Source organism: Henckelia pumila, chromosome 3 (assembly GCF_033568475.1).
Source record: "Henckelia pumila isolate YLH828 chromosome 3, ASM3356847v2, whole genome shotgun sequence".
Lineage (NCBI taxonomy): Eukaryota > Viridiplantae > Streptophyta > Magnoliopsida > Lamiales > Gesneriaceae > Henckelia > Henckelia pumila.
In genome coordinates, this window is record NC_133122.1 from 49,510,088 (window position 1) to 49,531,062 (window position 20,975).

General features: G+C 37.1%; 3 protein-coding genes across 5 annotated transcripts; all 3 read left to right on the top strand.

The window, feature by feature from the left end:
* Positions 1 to 302: 302 nt before the first annotated feature.
* Positions 303 to 1,801, top strand: LOC140888686 (uncharacterized). The gene is made up of 2 exons (XM_073296385.1): positions 303 to 637; positions 913 to 1,801. Exons 1-2 carry the CDS (start codon positions 303 to 305, stop codon positions 1,799 to 1,801), a joined length of 1,224 nt encoding a protein of 407 aa, XP_073152486.1.
* Positions 1,802 to 2,849: 1,048 nt separating this feature from the next.
* On the top strand, positions 2,850 to 6,558 carry LOC140886770 (glucan endo-1,3-beta-D-glucosidase). The gene is made up of 2 exons (XM_073293583.1): positions 2,850 to 3,000; positions 4,195 to 6,558. Exon 2 carries the CDS (start codon positions 4,306 to 4,308, stop codon positions 6,373 to 6,375), a length of 2,070 nt encoding a protein of 689 aa, XP_073149684.1. The 5' UTR covers positions 2,850 to 3,000; positions 4,195 to 4,305; the 3' UTR covers positions 6,376 to 6,558.
* A 9,782-nt stretch (positions 6,559 to 16,340) lies between these two features.
* Positions 16,341 to 20,857, top strand: LOC140886771 (proline-rich receptor-like protein kinase PERK8). 3 transcript variants are annotated; one of them, XM_073293584.1, is made up of 9 exons: positions 16,341 to 16,502; positions 16,788 to 17,902; positions 18,279 to 18,683; positions 18,806 to 18,892; positions 19,216 to 19,286; positions 19,439 to 19,521; positions 19,824 to 19,971; positions 20,283 to 20,444; positions 20,522 to 20,857. In XM_073293584.1, the coding sequence occupies exons 2-9, from the start codon at positions 16,996 to 16,998 to the stop codon at positions 20,708 to 20,710; spliced, it is 2,052 nt and encodes a 683-aa protein (XP_073149685.1). In that variant the 5' UTR covers positions 16,341 to 16,502; positions 16,788 to 16,995; the 3' UTR covers positions 20,711 to 20,857. The 3 variants fall into 3 exon arrangements, with proteins under 3 accessions (XP_073149685.1, XP_073149686.1, XP_073149687.1); XM_073293586.1 differs by lacking the exon at positions 16,341 to 16,502 and adding an exon at positions 16,550 to 16,631; XM_073293585.1 differs by lacking the exon at positions 16,341 to 16,502 and having other exon boundaries at positions 16,515 to 17,902.
* The last annotated feature ends 118 nt before the right edge of the window (positions 20,858 to 20,975 follow it).

The following is a 20,975-nucleotide window of genomic DNA, read 5'->3' on the forward strand; positions in this document are numbered from 1 at the left end:
ATCATTAAATGTAAAATATTAGGCTGAAATTTTTTTTTACTTTGAACAAAGTGACTGTAGTAGCTTGTCTTTCCTAAATGCGCATATAAACAAAATGCAAAGAAAGAAAAAGTAAAGGCAACTGTATTTTTTGCTATGTCATTGTATTGTAGATTTTACATAATTTATGACTTTCTCTATGTTATTTTATTTTAATTTCCCTAAACGTTATTGGTAATGAATTATTAATTTGATGATTAATTAGCCATTATGGTGTTATAAAGAAATGTATGCAGCAAACTGCACCTTGACGTACACCTTCTATGTACAAAGAAATGTATGCAGCAAAACCACGTTCGCTGTACCGCAAATACCCCGGCGCCGTCACAGCGCAGCCACCTTCAGATGCTCCATACTCCGGCAACCTGATAATCTCTGACGACCAAGAATCGGACACAATGGATTTCTCCTGTTTCGGGATATGCAAGAACGACAAGATCAAAACACTGCCATTTCCCCAAGACAGGATGCTGCAGGTGGTTCACTCATCGTCACACGAGGAATCAAGTGTCACAAAAGTCTGGTTTGTGCCTGTTCTTGATCGCCCTCTTTCGTCGAATCGATACTACGTGTTTAAGGTCAAGGGAAGGCGCAAAGGGTACGTGTGTATAAACTCATCACATATTTATAATATATATAGATATATATATATATATATGGATTTATAATGATAGAGTTTCGATCACATGACAACCACCATGGTCACTACGTGAGCAACAGCTGATCACGTGTCAATCACTCATTGGATTACAAGGTGTCACGTCAGTTGCTCATGGTGGTTGCTCATGTCATCGAAACTCTGTTTACATGTTATACTATATGTTATCACTTTGATCAATATATTATATAGTTTCTTTCATAACAATTCTGCAGACAAGCATACACATGTTCTAGAGAAGGAGAAGAGACAATGTGCTGCTTTAACAATCTTGGAAGTACGGATTCGAAAACACAACATTTTGATTACAGAAACAGGTACCAACAATTCGAGATTCATCCTTATCACGGTGGCGGTTTCTTCGCCCGATCGATCGAATGGGACGGCTATCCACCGGAATTCCTGAGAAGAAAAGGGTGGGAAGTTCATGTATCCCACTCATTCAAACTCCATCTTCAAGAAACTGGAGATCATATCCATAGCTTCACCTCATCGAACCTCCCTGGACTCAACTTCCCACTACACTCGAAACGTTCGACTCCAACCGTCCCATTTGCTTTCGTGAGAGAAGATGCAGGGAACGACAATATGATCATCAGTAGCATTGGTGATCAGATGAGGAAAAGCTTGACATATGAATGGAGGTTGAAGCAGTGGTGGGAGGAGATATATTCGTGCGAGAACGGGTCGAACCGGCTGGACCGAGACAACAACGTTGTGGCTATGGACGTGAGAGTGAAGAGGTCGGTATGTTTGGTACGAGGTATGGAAGCCGAGAAGGATGGCGACCGTAGGCGAGATTTTGAGGGTTTTCAGTGGTTTAGAGTAGGGGAGAGGAGTGGGATGAGGGGTGGTGTGGGATTGAGTTTGGGTGTGTATGAGAAGTTGAGGGATTTACAAGAGAGGAGGGGGTGGTTTGATGATAATAATGGGGAAAAGGAAATTAGGGTTCATGGGAGGAAGGAGATTGAAAGTGGGAGAGAATGGAAGAGGTTTGGTTGTTATGTGTTTGTGGAGAGTTTTGTATTGAGGAGAATGGATGGGAGTTTGTTGATTAATTTTTGTTTTAGGGATACTAATAGAATTCAATGCAAATGGGAGTGACTATATAGTCTATGTTGTGGATTCAGATGGATGATCGATGAATTGAAAAATGAAAAACAAGGATAACATAAATATTTTTTTTAACTCATATTATTGTTAAATTTGAGGCAAATGTAAAATGATACAAGAATGTTGAATCTTATCGATTGCACCAAATCATGTAGTATACTAGCTAGTATATATGTAAATTAATTTTAATTTGTGATATAGTTTCCTTAAAAATGGATATAGTTGGGTGAAATATATATATACAAATTAAACATTCTTATGACATGGTTTCATGAGTCAATTTTGTGATACGAATCTCGATCCGATCTATTAAAAAAATATTATTATTTACGCCTAAAATATTACATTTAATTGTAGATATGAATTATTATCGACATTCTCATGGATAAAAATCTGTAAAACTATTTCACAAGATATACGTCGGGTTTTTTTCTCCTTATAAATTTCAAAGGAACTCTAGTCTTAATACAACACATATTCAATACGTCAAGATATAATTAATTTTTGAAATATATATATTTCAAGATAATATTTCATGCATCTGAAAATATATTGCAAGAATTTCAATACACAATAAAATATATATATCATGCATATTTCAGATGTTCGTGCGAACATCACGCAGTGCACATATATTCCTGCACAGTAGTGTGCATGATATCAAAATTTTATATATATATATATATATATATATATATATATATATATATATATATATATAGTTCCGATCCCCTACACCCAAGGGTGCAGGAAAACTGTGTGCGACCACTAAAACCCGGTAGTGGGTTTTAGTAGTTTTTTTTTTTTTGCACCACTAAAACCTCGCACACAATTTTCCTGCACCTTAGGGTGCAGGGATCAAAATTATATATTATATATTATGAGACGTGGTTCATAATAATCCAATTCCTATACATGTCATTTTCTTGACTTAACCCCCATATTCTAGTAGATACCTAACGTGACTTATATTCTTAAGGAACCCATGTAACTTGAGCAACCCAACAACTCCAATAATTATACCACTTTCACTTTCTTTTCTTTACTTGGTTAAAACCCATTTGGCTTCCAAGATAACATTTATTTGCTTAGCATCATCAACTTACCATTTGCATTCCCACACTTGGCTTCAAATTGTGAAAGTATTTCGTGTTCATCTTTCCGTGCAAATTGCCGATCGCCAAATAATTGTAAGTAGAATCGACCATCTATTTTTTTTTTTTCGAAGGCAAAAGATCCATTCAATCAAAGAGGAACAAATACATCAGAAGACAAGTTAAGAACCTGTCTTACACTGTCAGACAAAGATCTGGCCGACCTTGCTAGCCTATGAGCCGCCTGATTCGCTGACCTATAAACAAAAGATAACGAACAAGAGAGTAGTTCCGACGCAAGGAACCTACAATCTTCCATTAATAAACCCACGCCAGAAACATCTATCGCCGAAGAATGGAAAGCATTAACGACTAAGAGCGCATCCGATTCGACGATTACATTGGAAATATTTAGCTCTTTCAACCAACTGAGAGCCTCACGAACACTCATAGCTTCAGCCATGATCGATGTGAAAATTCCAGGAAAACAACCACAAATAGCTTTGATGACAACTCCAGAAGAATCATGAATGATACACCCATAACCCATACGAGGAGGGTCCTTGAAGACAGCAGCATCTACGTTGCATTTTACAAAATTGATAGGAGGCTTAGTCCAAGAAGAATTGGGTTGCCGAAGAGAAGCAGATGATGAGGAACCAATACTTTGATTAGCTAGCAACCATTGATGATGGACTTCAACAGCAGATTGATAGACTAGTGTTGGAGATTTTGAAAACCCGTTCCAGACCACATCATTCCTTGCATTCCAAATGTTCCACAAAATCATGGCTGCACTTTCAATGTCAGAAAAAGAATGATTTGTAGATAAAAAGGTCCACCTGTCTCTGAAAGAAGTTGCTGCATTAACCAAGCTCCCAATAGACGTGAGGCACCAAACATTGCGGGCAAAAGAACATCGGACAAGCACATGGATATCAGATTCGGGATCATGATTACAGAAGGGACACCATTCTTGAACATCAATCCTTCTACCTCTCAGAGCTGTCTTTGTTGGTAAGCATCGAGATAATGTTCTCCAAATAAAGCGACCATCTATTTATATATCTTTGAAAACTATTTACCAAATATGTTTTGAAAAATAAAGTTTATTTTTTTCGAAAAAAAGTTACAAGTAGATTTGATTTTTCTTCATTTATTAGTTCAATCTAATAAGTCAAGCGTTGGATAATTAGAAATTTAAAATTACGAAATAAGTTGGAAAAATTAGTTTTTATTTATTGTTATTTTTAAATTTGCAAATTTATAAAATATAAAACCATGCTGAAGAAAATTAGACGAAAAGTCAAAACCATTGTCACCAAGCCATTCAAGAAAAAGCGTGGAAACAAACCAAATTCCCCGCCCGCCGCCTCTCCTTCGCAGCCTTCTTCCCCCACCATGTCGCCGCCGCGGGCCGCCCAAGGAACATCACGCAATCACCCATTTCTCTTCCCTAAAACCCATTCCTCGGTACTCCCTGATCCCTCCCCGTTCTTCGCCTCACACCTCCTCTCCACCCCGTTACCCACTAACTCTTTTTTCCAGAATTTCGTCCTAAAAAATGGCGATCAGCCCGAATACATTCACCCTTATATGGTCAAATCATCGCAATCTTCTCTTTCCATTTGTTTCCCATCTCTCTCCGACAATCCTGCATTCATTTACGAGGCTTTCATTGATGATCTCATCATATCCACGTTGAATAACCCCAATCCAAGTTCAACCCACGTCGTGTCTGCCTTTGATGACCTCAGCGTCACCTTGGACTTCCCCTCCAGCAATATCAGGTTCTATCTTGTTAGGGGGAGTCCCTTTTTGACATGTAATGTGATGAGTCGTGCCGCAGTTTCGATTTCTACCATTCATGCCATTCTTGAATTGTCTCCCAATAGTTCCTGTACAAAATACATCATTAAGCTGAATAACAATCAGAATTGGCTTTTGTATTCGTCTTCGCCAATAAGTTTAAGCCATGACTTAAATAGGATTACCTCGAGCATGTTTTCGGGTGTGATTAGGATCGCTTTGTTGCCTGATTCGAACCTAAGATTTGAAGCAATTCTTGATCGATTCAGTTCTTGTTATCCTGTGAGCGGTGAAGCAGTTTTCACCAAGCCATTTTGTTTAGAATATAGATGGGAAAAGAGAGGTTGGGGGGATTTATTGATGCTTGCGCATCCTCTCCATCTTCCTCTTCTATCGGGTGCCGATTGCTCGGTTACCATTTTAGAGGATTTCAAGTATGCTAGTATTGATGGCGATCTTGTTGGTGTTGCTGGGGATTCTTGGGTATTGAAAAGCGATCCTGTGTCTGTAACTTGGCATTCTTTTAAGGGGATTGAGGAAGAATCATACCCTGAAATAATTGAAGCTCTGGTTAAAGATGTCGATGCATTGAACTCGGGTACTATAGCAACTTCCTCATCTTACTTTTATGGGAAATTGATTGCTAGAGGTGCAAGATTAGCACTGATTGCTGAAGAAATATGTTATCTTGATGTGATTCCGGCTGTTAGGAAGTTCTTAAAGGATACGATTGAACCCTGGTTGGATGGGACATTTGGTGCTAATGGTTTCTTGTATGATGCAAAATGGGGTGGATTAGTGACCAAACAAGGATCAACGGATCCGGGGGCTGATTTTGGATTTGGAACTTATAATGATCATCACTATCACCTCGGGTATTTTGTGTATGGAATTGCTGTGCTTGCCAAAATTGATGCTGCCTGGGGGAGGAAGTACAGGCCCCAAGCTTATTCACTCATGGCTGATTTTATGAACTTAAGCAGGCGAGCAAACTCGAATTATACCCGTTTGAGGTGTTTCGACATGTGGAAATTGCATTCTTGGGCTGGAGGTTTAACCGAATTTGCTGATGGTCGTAACCAAGAAAGCACAAGTGAGGCGGTGAATGCATATTATTCAGCTGCTCTAATGGGATTAGCATATGGAGATAGCCACCTTATTTCTGTTGGATCCACTATATCAGCTCTCGAAATACAGGCAGCGCAGACTTGGTGGCATGTGAGAGAGGAGAGCAATTTGTATCCGAAAGAATTTGTGAGAGACAACAGGGTAGTTGGTGTTCTATGGTCTACCAAAAGGGATAGTGGCCTTTGGTTTGCTCCAGCCGAATGGAAGGAGTGTCGGCTCGGCATTCAACTTCTGCCTATACTGCCAATCAGTGAAGCTTTATTCTCAGATATACGTTTCGTAAAAGAGCTTGTGTCATGGACCTTTCCAGCACTTGCAAGGGAAGGGGTCGGAGAAGGTTGGAAGGGATTCTTGTATGCACTTCAAGGAATCTACGACAAAAAACCCGCGTTAGACAATATTAGAACTTTAAATGGTTATGATGATGGGAACTCATTGACGAATCTTTTATGGTGGATTCATAGTAGGGAGCATGAAGAAGAGGGATTTGAAAAGGAATGGAAATTTTGTTGGTTTCGGCACTATTGTCATTGAATTGCTCATTTCTTTGGAGTGAAAATCTGGCTTAGAAAACATGTGTTCCCATTGTGTACCATATTTATTTGAAGCTTCTTATGTACTTGTTTTCTTGATATGTACCATTTCACTTGCTATATATGAATTTGATGTGTTCGAGTTCTTTGTGCTAATAAAAGACTGAATTATCTTTTATTGTTATTATTATTTTATTTGATTATGTCTCAACAGACAGTTTGTTCTTTTATATTGGATCATTTAGTTCAACCTTGGAATGAAGTCTTTTGTTAGAGAGAACGACGACAGCATTTGCTTCTGCTACAAATATAATCAATTATAATTTCTTTGCCAAATTAAATTTTTAACTGTTATGTGCAACTTCGAATGTTTATTTAAATCTTTTTCATATTCTTATTTAAATGCACAGAACATTAATTAACTGTGCATGGATGTGTGCATGTGCATCTAAAATGAATAACATATATTAAAATTAATATAAAGTAAGGCACGTTCCATACGTTATATTCGACAATTATTCATTTGTTAGAATTTTACGAGGATATTATCTTGTTTGCTCAGCATTTCTTAAGTCCCAAAATGCAAAATATACATATTTATATTTTCAATTTTCGCTGTATACCACTTTTATCTCGCAATTACTTTAATAAATTAAAAAGCGTTAATTAATTGAATTGATTTATGAGTGAATTGTCCTAAAATCCCTAATACTCTTTCTAACTTTATTATAACTCCATAGGCAAAAGATTTTTTACTATAACTCCCTAGGACCACCAAACTTGAATATTTTAATATTTAATTCTTGTGATGGATTTATGCTAATATATGCTTGAAATCTATAGGTTCTATGCTTAACTTGTAAAGATTTTATGCTTGAATCTGGAGATTTTGTGCTCATTTGCAGCATAAAGAATTATTAAAGAATTATGCAAAAAAATGGTATCAAAGCTTTAGATTAATTATTCAGACATAATATTATTCGTTAATTCATGCTTTTCTTTGTTGAGGAGAAAATTTTACAAAAAGATGACTTCAAACGAAGGTTTGAACTAAGAGGATTTTATTCATACGAAATCCTATAAACAAGTTAATCTATTCACAATAGATTACTTACAACAGGTTGCGACTAATGCTCTCAAATTTGAAGAGATAAAGAAAAATGATTTCTAACTCTAAATTTTTAGAGATTACCCCAGATTCCTCTAAACTCTCCGGAGATCTTAGAGAAATTCAAAAGACGGTACAATATTACAACAATCAGTTGTATGAAATACCTCGGCAAATTGAAGAAATCTTTAAGAAACAAGAAGAAATTCTTGGAACTCTAAAGGATCTTCAAAATAAAATCCTAAACCTAGAACATACTTCTGGTTCTAGAAAAGGAAATACATGAGGAAGGTTACCACTCTCGTTTGGTATCGAACCTTTGTTACATCAGAAAGGTAAAACCAAAATGGTTCAAAAACCTTTAACTAATGATGAAATGACGATTAATCTTATAAAAGCAGTATCAGAGAAAAACACTATCTGATGACTACTTTAGAAAGATTAAATCTCGAGGATCTACAAGATCTTGCGGATTCTTTTGCGAATCTCAAAGTTGTAGATCTAAAAATGAATTCCCCTAAGGGTGAACAACCCATGGGAAATCCCCCAAGATATGTGGTAAAAACAGAAGAATCATATAGTGAGTTCCATGTGGGAGAAAATTCACATCCAGCAGGAACCAGATCAAGAAGGAGTAAAATACCACTACATCAAACTCCTTATGGAAAAACTGTTTTAGACCCGATACATCCTTATGGGGTTATGTTGAACCTTGATGTTTTGAACTTCAAAAATAGAGAAGATCTTATAGATGATTGGACGTCAGCTATGAGAATTGCAGCAGAGACATTAGATCTCAATAAAGAAGGATTCATTAAACTTCTAGAAATGAGTCTAATGAGATCTGTCAAGATCGCATGGGAGATGACTATGTCAGATACGAAGGAATCAATCTTAGCAGGAGAATCCCTCAGCGAGATTGGAGAAAGAATGGCCACCCTATTTAAAGCACAATTCATAGGGGTAGACTATTTCAATAATCAAAATACAGAGAAAAAGAGAAGATATACTCAAGCTCTGTATAGCCTCGAGTTACATGATATATGTTTAGTTGATGAATACATTATGTTATTTACTAAATACAGATGGAATTCGGGAGTCGAGGAAAATGTAGCTATTCAGCTATTTTTCGCAAAAATGTCAAGTCCTTGGAGAGAAATGCTGATTAAAGAATACGTCCCAGATAATCTTGATACATTGGCAAGACGCGCGTCCTTTTTGAAAGGAAAATTGGCAGAATGGTGCCATATGACAGCATTACAAAAGAACTACAAGAAAATAAGGGGTATAGATAAGCGTACACCTTTGTGTTGTAGAGAAAATGATCTTTCAACGATCATTGGAAACAGAACACAGGGATTTAAAAGGAAGAAATTCAGAAATAATCCCTATAATAAAAGAATGAAGAGTTCTTGGAAACCAAGAACATTTTGGTCCAAACAAAAAGCCAGATCCTATAGATCAGATAGAAGAAGTGGGCCTACAAGAACGTCCCCAGCAACAGGCTCCTCACAAAGCAGGGGAAGAACACCATCAAGAAGAACTTTCAGAAGAACTCATACAAGGGCAAGTGAAAGTTTCAAGGATTGCAACTGCTGGACATGTGGAGCAAAAGGACATATATCTACAAATTGTCCAGAAAACGAGAAAAAAGGAGTCAAACTCATTGAAGCAACACCAGATATGGATGATACGATTTTTTTTCAAGATCTAGTCCAAGTATATCAATTTGAGGATATCCCCTCAGATGAAAGCATATACGAAGAAGAGATATTATTTAGTCAAGAAGTTTCTGAGGATGAATCAGAATCAGAATCAAAGTAAAGAGGAGGTGTTTCGACATGAAACACATGAAAGTTTGGCTGGGTTCTTTAGTCAAACCACGATATCTCATAATATGGTTCAAAGGATTATGAGAGAAAATCCAACACTACAGAAGTATCAAGGATTTTCGGCATGACAAGTTGAAAAAGTTTTAGGAAACCTAGGGCTAAGACAAAGAAGACATAATTTGATGTATAAGGTATCCTGAAGGGAAATGGCGATTCCTATGGAATTAACCAGTAATCAAATTGAGATGCAGTTGATTCCCTTTGAAGAAATTCGAGAGGAATTACAGAAATTAAAAGCAGAAGTAGCAAAGACAATGTCTTGAATTCATATTGGAGCAATCCAGATTATGATCAAAGCTAATTTTAAAGAAGGAATAGATTCACCCATAGATATCGTAGTATACGATAAAAGAATGGGGAATATACAAGATGCGGTTCTATGAACTATCTCAGGAAATTTGTGTGCAGAAAAAATTGTGGGAGTTATTTATCCTAGAATAGCCTACAATTTAGCTGATAGAGATTTTAGTCGAGCCTTGACGTTGCATCAAAACTTCAAGGAAAAAAGACTAATGAAGGAAGGTAATATGTCATATTCTATTACATATCAAATTTCATATGCTCTTTCTAATACTCACCATTCTGAATTATTTATTAAAAATGAGTTCATTGAAATTCCAGAGATATTTGGGAAATTTGTTCACGCAATATATCCGGAAAGAATCGAGTTTCCTTTAATTCAGGAAACAGACATTCAAATTCAAAACAGACCTGTTCTATACAGAGACCTTAAAATAGAACCCCGAAGGTTATCTTTCCAAGGAGATCGAATGACAAGTAGGAGATGGGAAAAATCTCCTATTTAAGAAATTCCACCAGAAGAAAAGAAGTTTTCTATAATAGGAAAACTTAGATCTCCAGAAGGATGGAAAGAAGTGAAAATAGTATTCGAAATTACAAGTCATCGGAATCAGTTCCCTTGTAACTCGATTTACTATTTGGAACAACAAGAAAAAGGAACTTACCAAGGAGTGATAAATATTGGAGAATTGGAAGTTCAAATATGTGGAATTCCAGGAAAATAAATGGATCAGCTCATTCTTGGCCTAGAATTTCTGGAGGACCATAAACCATGGAAACGCCTTGAAAAAGGAATAGAGTTTATGTAAAAAGAGAAGACTTGGAGGATTCAATAAAAATTCTACGAGATGGAAAACCAAGAGAATTGGATAAGGGACAATCCCTTAAACAGATTCGAAAACTCTGTTTACAAACAGAAGAAGAAGCAACTATTGAAATTAGTAAGTCATGAACATGATTTACTAGGACGCATCGAAGAAGTAGAAAGAAGTAACCATACTCTACCTTCTGAAGCCTTAGGAAAACTAAAGGTGAAAAGTCTTAATCGAATTACTGAGTTGCAACACAGTCTGTTAAAAATGGCAGGGTCATTTAGTAATCCCTTTAAAAAATGACAACAAGTCCTTTCTCCATATACATTCCAATAGGAATGTTGTATGAACAATATAAGGCTGAAAACTTTGCAGCTTATATTGACTCGGGAGCAGGAATTTGTACAGCAAAAAGAGGAGTCTTCCTTGAAGAATGTGAAGAATAATTGCCAAAAATTGCTGGACGGGATTTCTCTAGAAGAATTTTAATTCTTTGCAAAGGAATAAAACAAGCAGAAATCCTCATGGGAGGAGCAGGTCAAACACCTTGATACAAGGTAAAGACACTATCAATCTATTTCCATGATATAGGAGCTGATATCCTGTTAGAAAATAACTTCTTACAAATGTTTAAGAAGTACACACAAGACAATGTGTGACGCCCGGGGCTGAAGAGGCAGGGAGTGATCGCCGGTGCCAAGAGGTTGCACGGACAATGAGCGGCTCCTGGTAGGCTTCTAGGCGGAGGGAGACATGAATGAACCGATCCCGTACTGGAATGAGAGGAGATTCTGAGACTGTGTAGGTATGGGTCCCAGGGGGTCACCCATCCTATAATTGCCCCAAGTCAAGCACGCTTAACTTTGGAGTTCTTATGTGATGAGCTTCCGAAAAGAAGATGCACCTTCTTGATATGAATAGTACATATGAAATCTTTTAAGCCCTCCTCAACTATGTAGTGCCATACCTACACAGTCTCAGAATCCCTCTCATTCCGGCACGGGATCGGTTCATTCATGTCTCCCTCCGCCTAGAAGCCTACCAGGAGCCGCTCATTGTCCGTGCAACCTCTTGGCACCGGCGATCACTCCCTGCCTCTTCAGCCCCGGGCGTCACACAATGAGTCAAGAAGACTTATGTTCACTACAATTTGTGATCATAAAATTATCGTTCAAAGACTCAAAGTTGCTTTTTATCGACAATTGCCGATAATATTTCGCAGCCACCGTGGTGATAAAGGACAACTTTTTCACCCAAAGATGAAAGATCCAAGAAGGTTTGGAGAAACCATGTTGAAAATAACAACAGAACAAGAACTCCAAACAGAGGATATGGAGCTTCTCAAGGTGACTCTAAATCACAGAGATATAGAGTTAGAAAATAAGGTATCCCTTGAAGATGTCAAAAAGAGGCTCAAAGAAAGTTACAACGAGCATCCTTTGGCATGGTGGGATAGAAATCAACTCAAAGCCAGTCTTACTCTAAAGGAAGGCAAAAAGTATGAATTCGTCAGATATAAGCCTATTCCGATAAACATAACAGATCAAAGGGATATGAGAATAATTATCAAGGAACATTTGGACCTTGGTCTAATCAAAGAAGGAGTTTCACCATATAGCAGCCCAGGATTTCTGGTCAGAAATCATGGTGAAATAAAAAGAGAAAAACCCAGGTTAGTTATTAACTACCAAGGTATTAATAAAATCCTGAAGTTTAATGGATACTTCATACCGAGTAGAGAACACCTAATTAGTTGTGTACGAAATGCTAGAGTGTTCTCAAAATTTGATTGTAAGTCTGGATTTTACCAGATTCGAATGGAAGAAGGCAGTAAGAAATTCACAGCCTTCTTTACTCCACAAGAACACTATATTTGGGAAGTTATGCCTATGGAATTGGCTAATGCACCCCAGATATTTCAAAGAAAGATGGATAACCTTTTTAAAGATTATTTCAACTTTATGTTTGTTTATATTGATGATATTCTTATAGCATCAAAAAATATAGACGAACACGTTAAACACTTAGAGATTTTCTCTAAAATTTGTAAACAAGAAGGACTGGTCTTATCTGAAAAGAAAGTAGTCATAGCAACAATGAAAATTGAATTCCTTGGTATTGAGATTGATGAAACTGGAATAATTCTACAACCCCATATTGTGAAAAAGGTAAATAATTTTCCAGATAAACTCAAAAACATAAAACAACTCCAGAGTTTTCTTGGAGTAGTTAATTTCGCAGGGATGTTCATTAACAACCTAGCAATGTACAGAAAGGTGTTCAGTCCTTTGTTAATAAAAGATGCTAGGTTTATATGGACCGAAGACCATACTCAATGGGTAAACCAATTAAAGGAGATATGTAAGAATCTCCCAAAAATGGCTATACCCAAAGATGAAGATGATCTGGTTTTATTTACGGATGCTAGTGACGATTGGTGGGCAGCAGTCCTTACCAAGATCACTCCGGATGGAGAAATACCATGCAGATACTGTAGCGGTCTTTTTTCAGAATAAGAGGCCATCAGATGATATATCAACGAAAAGGAATTTTATGCAGTTAAAAGGGCTTTCGAAAAATGGCCATTATTTTTACTTGCTAAAAAATTCACGCTAAAGGTTGATAACACCCAAGTAAAAGTTTTCTTAAAAAATAAGATTGAATCTAAACCTGAGAAAGCTAGGTTATTAAGATGTCAAGCATTATGTCAAAATTATATTTTTGATATTGTTATTATTAAATCTCATGAAAATATTCTTGCAGATTTCTTAACAAGAGATGGAAGACAGTGACATGGATTCCATCATGAAAATGCAGAGGCATCTCAGGGAACACCTTGGGTTGCTTCAAACCGAGTTCAACCAGTTAGCCATTAATGCTAAAATGGCCGGCAGGTTACAACAAGCTGATCGGATAAAAGTATCTAATCGAATTACAGGATGTATGCAAGCTCAAACATAACTATGAGCTGCTATTCAAGGGCCAATTGTGAAGGCCATAGAGAAACCATTGGTTTTTCATAAACAAGATATGCTAAAACCATTGGTTTTACAAAAACAAGAAATACAACCAACGGTTGGAAAACAAGATGTTGAGGAAGCTAAAACTCAAGAAACAAGTGATAATCTATCATCAGCTTTTGATGATCTAGATGAAGCAACAATTGATGAGGATTCCTCATCAAGTCAACCCTCCGCCTCTGGGGTAAAAGAGAAAAAGATCAATCTTAGGCCCAACACTGACAAGGGAAAATCTAAGATCGATACTAATCCAACTATTATTTCTCCATTTCAGGTTTATCAACAGAGGTGGGAGAAATTAAGTACAAGAAGTGAAATTAACCCTAACACTTGCAGGGTTGATGTTGCAGGGATATATCCAAGGGTATGGCTAAAAAACAATGTCAATCCTAAGGATGTAAAGATTTGGTATGAATTTGGAGTCTTGGTCTCAGTTTATACAACGTCACCAAGCTTCCCGAAGATATCACAGTTACCCAAATGGATTCAGGAAGCAGTCCAAGAAACATGGTCAAATAACGACCATTTGTCCAGAGGAGATGTGCTTGAATTATATTTCTTTAGTGCAGCTCCAGAACCAACAGGGAAAGGATCACACGAACCCTTTCATTTCATCAAGCTAAGGAGACCTGACATGAATAATCAAAGATTCATTAAGGACCCTATTCCTGAGGAAATACCATTAGTGTCCACTTTTGGAGAAAATGAAATCTCAACTAGAAGGGCATGAGGTATTTGGATTTGTCTCACCGAGATGGACAAGGTCAAGTTTTCGTTCAAATTTTATCAGAATTCTGTGAACGGATCATTCCTGTTAAACACAATGACAGGAAAAACTATGGCTTTTGCGAAAGAACTCTTCGAAAAGAATAGAAACTTTTTATGGAACAACAAGCTGCCGGGGAGTAAAAAGACTCGCCGAAAATTTTGTAACATGGCTCATATCGGAAGATGGTCAGAGAACATCTGCCCAGAGTGTCCCAACCAGAAGGAGCCAGAATTCGGAAAAAAACTTCAGACCCCAAACGGATCGAAAAGATTTTTTCGAGACAAGCAAAGGTGGACAAGGACCACCAAAGATGCGTTTTCACAGGGGCCTACTTCAAAAGCAAAAGATGCCCCGACAACAATAAAACAGGCATGTGAGGAGAATAAAGCCAAAAGAAAGTGGCAGACATGTGATTCCTCCACTAGTAAAAGATGCCATCAATAATGACATAAAAAATACAAGACAGCTGCCTCCTCCACTAGTAAAAGATGACATCAATAATGACATAAAGAAATAGAAGATAGCTGTAAGATTCCCTGAAGTTTCTCGATGAAACGAGTGGAACCTCAGCTATAAATACAAGCGTTCAAGGAAGCTGAAGATATCGATCATCCCATTTAGTTTTCTTACAAATAAATTGTTGTAATATTTCTCTCTCTATTGTATTAAGTTTTCTTTATGTATTACAAGAACAAGGCTACTATGAGTAGCTAAACAAGTTTTCTTCTCCTCTTCAAAGGAGTTGATTTATGTAATAATATCATGTCTGAATAATTTCTTTAAAGCCTCTTGTTCTTTTATGCTCATATTTTATAATTAAATTTATATACCATACTTCTTAAGGTAGAAAACGAATTAAGACTGTGCTGGGTGTCATTGAAGGAGCTTGTGCAGAAACCATCTGTTGCGATTGCGTGGTTGGAGTGTGAGGGGCACTTCGTAAAACTCGGCAGGTATGACCCGACGATATTTTGGTCAAAGAGGTATTTAAATTTATTTCATCTCACGGAAGCATGTTGGACCCTAATTCGGAGTATATCGGATGGAAACCTTGCGTAACTGATAGTCTTGCATGGTCAAGACTGGTTCGATAGGTTAACAATGACATGTACAAAGGATTAGTTGCTAAATAATATTTAATTCAAAAATGAGGATCATTAGGGAGTTGAAATAAAGAAAATTGTGATTAGTGAGTTAAAATAAAATTTGAAGGATTGTTAGAGATTTTTAAATCATTTACCCTTGATTTATTACATTAATAAAATAGACATGAATATTTATTTCTATATTGATTAAAAAAATCGATCAATGAAATTCCAGAAGGAACATGGCCTTTCATAATCTTGCTTTGACTTTGCTTCTTGACAAAGTTGTCCCCTGGGTTAAACTATCCCAGATCACTTCACATCCACATTCTCGGATTTCACGCCCAAAAAGTATAAATTATATATTTATATTAAACTCTTTGATTTTAAATATAACTACTGTGAAAAAAGTATAAATTATATTAAAATTAAAAATTTTAAAATGTTTTTAAGAATAATGTCCTCTTTCGTGGTGATATGATAATTTTAAAATAAAAAATATAGATAAAGACAAAATTATGATTTAGTGGGATATGATACTGATAGTCTCAAATATATACATATTTATTAAAAAATAGTTCTTTTTAATTATTTTTTATTAAATAAAAATAAAATGTATTTATAATTCGAGAACGGTTAATTTTTTTGAATAACACTTATGTGATATGGTTTCATCCGTAAGATGGGTCAACTCTACCCATATTTATAATAATAGGTAATACTTTTAATATAAAATATAATACTTTTTAATGAATAACCCATATAAAAAACATGTCTCAAAAAAATGATCATTGAGATCGTATCATAAGAGTTTTTGTTAATTTTTATTTATAAAAAAGCACACCAATTAATTAAACTCCTCAATTTAAATAATAGTAAATTACAGTAATATATAATATATGTAATATGTGTCTAAATTTCAGTAATATATTAATTTTTTTTCTTCTGGTCTTCATTTTAAAACAAGAAACAGCCAAGAATTGAAGTACTAACTACTCATTCGCATGTTGTCTGGATTTGTAACATCTCTCTCTCCCCAATTTTGTTTTTGTGAAAAAAGTAATGAAGACTAGCGAAAAGTAGCCCACACGTTTATCTGCACATTGCGTTGGATTCCCAACATTTCAATCTGTTGTTGAAAGGTGAGACTTTTTTCCCTTCAGTTTGAGTATTACTGTAAAATCCATCTTCATCAGCCGCTGATTCAATGGCATTGCATTTGCTTGTAAAGATTTGGGCTTTCGAGTTAACTGTTGAATCTCTGTTCTGGAGTAAGATTAGTAGGTTGCTGATTTAAAGATTCGTCAACTTCTTGAAGTTCTTGATCTGGATTTTGTTATCTTTTGATAATCCTCATTTGGGTTCGGATTAGTCGATTGATTTCTGCGTAAAGTTGAAATCTTTGCCATGTTTCTTGATATCTGCAGGATTTAGGTTTTCAGTGAGTCGGATTTAACAGTGTTGGTTTATTTTTGGGGTGGCTATTGTAAACTTATGCTGGTTGAAGGTTTTTCTTTTAGCTTGAATTGTAAAGAGTGGAATTTTAGGATTGAAATTTGCTGCATTTCAATGGGGATGTTCTAAAAACTGAAATTCTTGAAGTAGTAACACCTTAAGTGGAAATCTTGGAAGACGATGGCTTCGAATTTGCCATCGCCAGAATCTTCTATAATTCCACTTCCATCATCTTCCCCTACTAATTCTACATCTCAGGGATCAAATCCGAATCAGACAACCAATGCACCTCCTCCTTCTCCATCCCCTCCATCCAACTCCACATCCCCACCTCCTCAATCTTCTCCATCACCACCTGGTCCTTCCGCCTCTCCTCCAGCACCTTCACTTGAAATGTCACCACCACCACCTTTAACGCCTTCTTTGCCACTACCATTGCCCCCAGTATTGTCCCCTCCGGCTCCCGTGATGTCACCACCACCACCACCACCCACTCCCACTGCCCCGCCTCCCTCTGCTAATTCACCGCCACCACCGCCACCACAAGTTTCATCCCCTCCGCCACCATCAGGAGGTCCTCCTCCCCAAGAATCCTTTGCCCCTCCCGTGGCACCACCTCCTCCACCAGTTGTTTCAGCTTCTCCTCCTTCACCTTCTACCAGTTCTCCTCCACCTCCATCGGTTGCGCACTCACCAAAGAAATCTCATCCACAACATTCTCCTCCACCCCCTCCAACCAGTGCTCCTCCGCTGCCTAAATCTACTAGCCCTCCTCCCTCTTCCACACAGTTGCCTCCTCCCCCAGACAACTCATCGATCATTGGGAACACACAACCTCCTTTCCCCTCAGAGAAACCGACAGCAGGACACACTAACACTAGCCCAGATATAACCGCAGTTGCAACATCAGGGAATTCTCAAGGTCGAAGAGCTGGAAGCGTAGCAGCGGTGGGTAGTCTTGTTGGTATTTTGGCTCTCTCTCTTGTGGTTCTGGCAGTGTGGTTTACCCATAGACAGAAGAAAAAAAAGAACCAATTTAATCTCAGATATGCGATGTCATCTCCTTTTGCATCCTCCCAAAATTCAGGTACTGGTTCTCTTCATTTTCCTTTCCAGTCACACGTATATTTGTATTTTATATGACTTGTTTGTTAATGTCTTTCAGTTGCATTGAAATTGTCCCCCAATATGCATGTCATTTTCTTAGACGCGTTGTGATTTTTCCTTTTTGTCGATTATGTTAGCAGCATATAATGTTTCATTTGTAAATCCGTCAGTTCAAATCATGTCTGGTCACATGCTTGAAATTACACACAATCTTGGCAAGGGGATTGAAATTTTCTTCCGCATGTAGAGGGATTGGCATTTGATGCTTGTTTCAAGCTAGCATCTCATCAATCAATTGAATTAATCTTTCAGCACAGATAGGTACCGACTTCTTTTTGCTTTTCCGTTTGTTCCAGATTCATCATTTCTAAGGTCCCAGAATTCAGCACAACTGGCTGGAATTGCCTCAGCAAATAATTACATTCACTCTCCGGACAGTGGTCTAGGCACTTCAAGATCATGGTTCACATACGAAGAACTGTCTGCTGCAACAAATGGGTTTTCAAAAAAGAATCTTCTTGGGGAAGGTGGATTTGGCTGTGTTTATAAAGGAGTTCTTGCGGATAGAAGAGAAGTTGCAGTTAAACAGCTCAAAGCTGGCGGTGGACAAGGAGAACGTGAATTCAGAGCAGAAGTAGAGATCATAAGCCGAATCCACCATAGGCATTTGGTATCACTCGTTGGCTACTGTATATCCGAGAATCAAAGGTTGCTTGTCTATGATTATGTGCCCAATGACACCCTATATTACCAGCTTCATGGTGAGACTCGAGTTTAGATAGATACTATTTCTTGAATTTGTACTGACTAGGTAGCTATCTTGGCCATGTTGGTGCCAATAATATGATGATTGTCTAAATACTTAAGTTGATGGCATTTTCAGTTGAAGGCAAGCCAGCCATGGATTGGGCTACCAGAGTTAAAGTTGCTGCTGGTGCAGCTCGTGGACTAGCATATCTTCATGAAGACTGTAATCTTTAAACCTCCATCTTCTGAGTATTTTATTTCATATTGAATACGGAGGATTACCTTTTCGTAGATGTCTTGGACGATCTTGGAAAACAATATATTGCCCTACATGTACAAATTCCGTAGCACACAAGTAATTAGTAACTGTCAGTGACCAAAAATTTCCCTTGCTATCATGTGATGACACATGATCAAAACCTGACACTTGATCTGTTGTACATTTTAGAATATTTTAGTTACGATGTTATCACTAATTATAATTTTTGATATAATGACATGCATTTGGTCTCAAAATAATTGGCTCTCTAATTTTGTGTTCATTAGGTCAACCCCGTATCATCCACAGAGATATCAAGTCCTCTAACATACTATTGGATAGTAACTTTGAAGCTCGGGTATGCTTATTTCTTTATTATATAGCTGATAAAGATACTTGATATCCAAAAAAAATTTGTGCGACATAAGCAATCATGCCACTTGCGTAGCATAGTTCCCCAAGCGCGGAAAATAATTTATCATTAATTATATTCTCTCTTTGTATTGGCAGGTTGCGGATTTTGGGCTCGCAAAGTTAGCACTCGAGTTGGATATACATACTCATGTTTCAACTCGTGTCATGGGAACGTTCGGGTAGGTTGCTTGGTGCTTTCTTGTGACACATAAGTTGGAGAAACATGTATGTTATGAAAATTTTTGTATTACATTTGAAATTGTTTCCTTTGAGATAGAGATTGCTCATACTCTTTGAGTCTGTCCTACTAGGTCCTCTTTCGCAAATATGATAATTACATGTGTACTGACCATTTTATTGAGCTACTAAGTTTCAATCTATAGCTTTATCTAATAATAGATGCCAGGAATACATAGCCTAGAATTCAGGATCCATGCTTCTCCCTCAATCCATTTATGGAGAATTATCTGATTACATGCAGATATTTGGCTCCCGAGTATGCATCAACTGGTAAATTGACTGAGAAGTCCGACGTGTATTCATTTGGTGTTGTGCTTTTGGAGCTCATAACAGGTCGTAAGCCTGTTGATGCATCTCAACCTTTAGGCGATGAAAGCCTGGTTGAATGGGTAAGTTCCACTGCCCATATTCAGTTTTCTTTTCGGGTTAAATTTGTTTGAACTGGTAAATTTCCGAGTATTTGTGATTAGGTATATGAGCCACAAAAGTTTGACAAGCTTATGGGCACTTGGTGTAACAAGACAGCCACTTTAGTGAGCAAAGTAGTTTTAAGTGTAATTTTTTTGGGGGAAAAAGTAGACATGGTATTTATGTTTGGATATAGTAGTGAATGACTTTTTCTTAAAAAAAAGAAACCGAAAGAAAAGTTGAAGCAGCCGACATTACTGGCAGTTCAAAACATTTTCCACTTGTCCTTCAGGCTCGACCATTGCTCACAGAAGCACTTGAGACGGAAGATTTCAAAGAGCTGGTCGACCCGAGGCTGGGAAGAGACTTCGTTGCTGGTGAAATGTTCCGAATGATTGAAGCAGCAGCAGCCTGCGTGCGCCATTTAGCAGCAAAAAGACCCCGGATGAGCCAGGTAACTACTACTTGTAACTTCTTCGACTTTCTGTGCACTTTTTCAACTGTATATAATTTCATTTTCTTGGTTGACAGATGGTGAGAGCTTTAGATTCGATGGACGAATTAACGGATTTGAACAACGGAATGAAACCAGGACAAAGTGGGATTTATGATTCAAGGGAACATTCTGCTCAAATCAGAATGTTCCAAAGGATGGCTTTTGGAAGTCAAGATTTGAGTTCAGATTCTTACAGTCTTCCTCAAAGCAGCTGGAGAAGTTGATTTGCTGGTCAAGATTCGAACTTTGTAACTAAGTTTCGATTCGCATTCTTGTAAAATCCATATCATTTTTTGTTGTAAAATTTGTTGTCATAGTTAACAAAATTCATTGTTGATTCATTCACACCTCCTTATATAATTGTTATTTTCAATTCAAGTTTTGATCTGTACTAAATAAATATCATAGTTTAATTTCCCGTCTCTTTTTTAAATATTTTAATTCCCATAAAATAGGTTTTTTAAAAAAGGTTAAAACTGTATTTCTTTA

What these genes read in the sequence shown, in the direction of transcription:
- LOC140888686 (XM_073296385.1), top strand. Translation starts at nt 303, where the DNA reads ATGTACAAAGAAATGTATGCAGCAAAACCACGTTCGCTGTACCGCAAA. An exon ending in GTCAAGGGAAGGCGCAAAGG is followed by an intron (nt 638 to 912) that starts GTACGTGTGTAT and finishes ACAATTCTGCAG; the next exon opens with ACAAGCATACACATGTTCTA.
- LOC140886770 (XM_073293583.1), top strand. Translation starts at nt 4,306, where the DNA reads ATGTCGCCGCCGCGGGCCGCCCAAGGAACATCACGCAATCACCCATTT.
- LOC140886771 (XM_073293584.1), top strand. Translation starts at nt 16,996, where the DNA reads ATGGCTTCGAATTTGCCATCGCCAGAATCTTCTATAATTCCACTTCCA. An exon ending in TGCATCCTCCCAAAATTCAG is followed by an intron (nt 17,903 to 18,278) that starts GTACTGGTTCTC and finishes CGTTTGTTCCAG; the next exon opens with ATTCATCATTTCTAAGGTCC. An exon ending in CCTATATTACCAGCTTCATG is followed by an intron (nt 18,684 to 18,805) that starts GTGAGACTCGAG and finishes TGGCATTTTCAG; the next exon opens with TTGAAGGCAAGCCAGCCATG.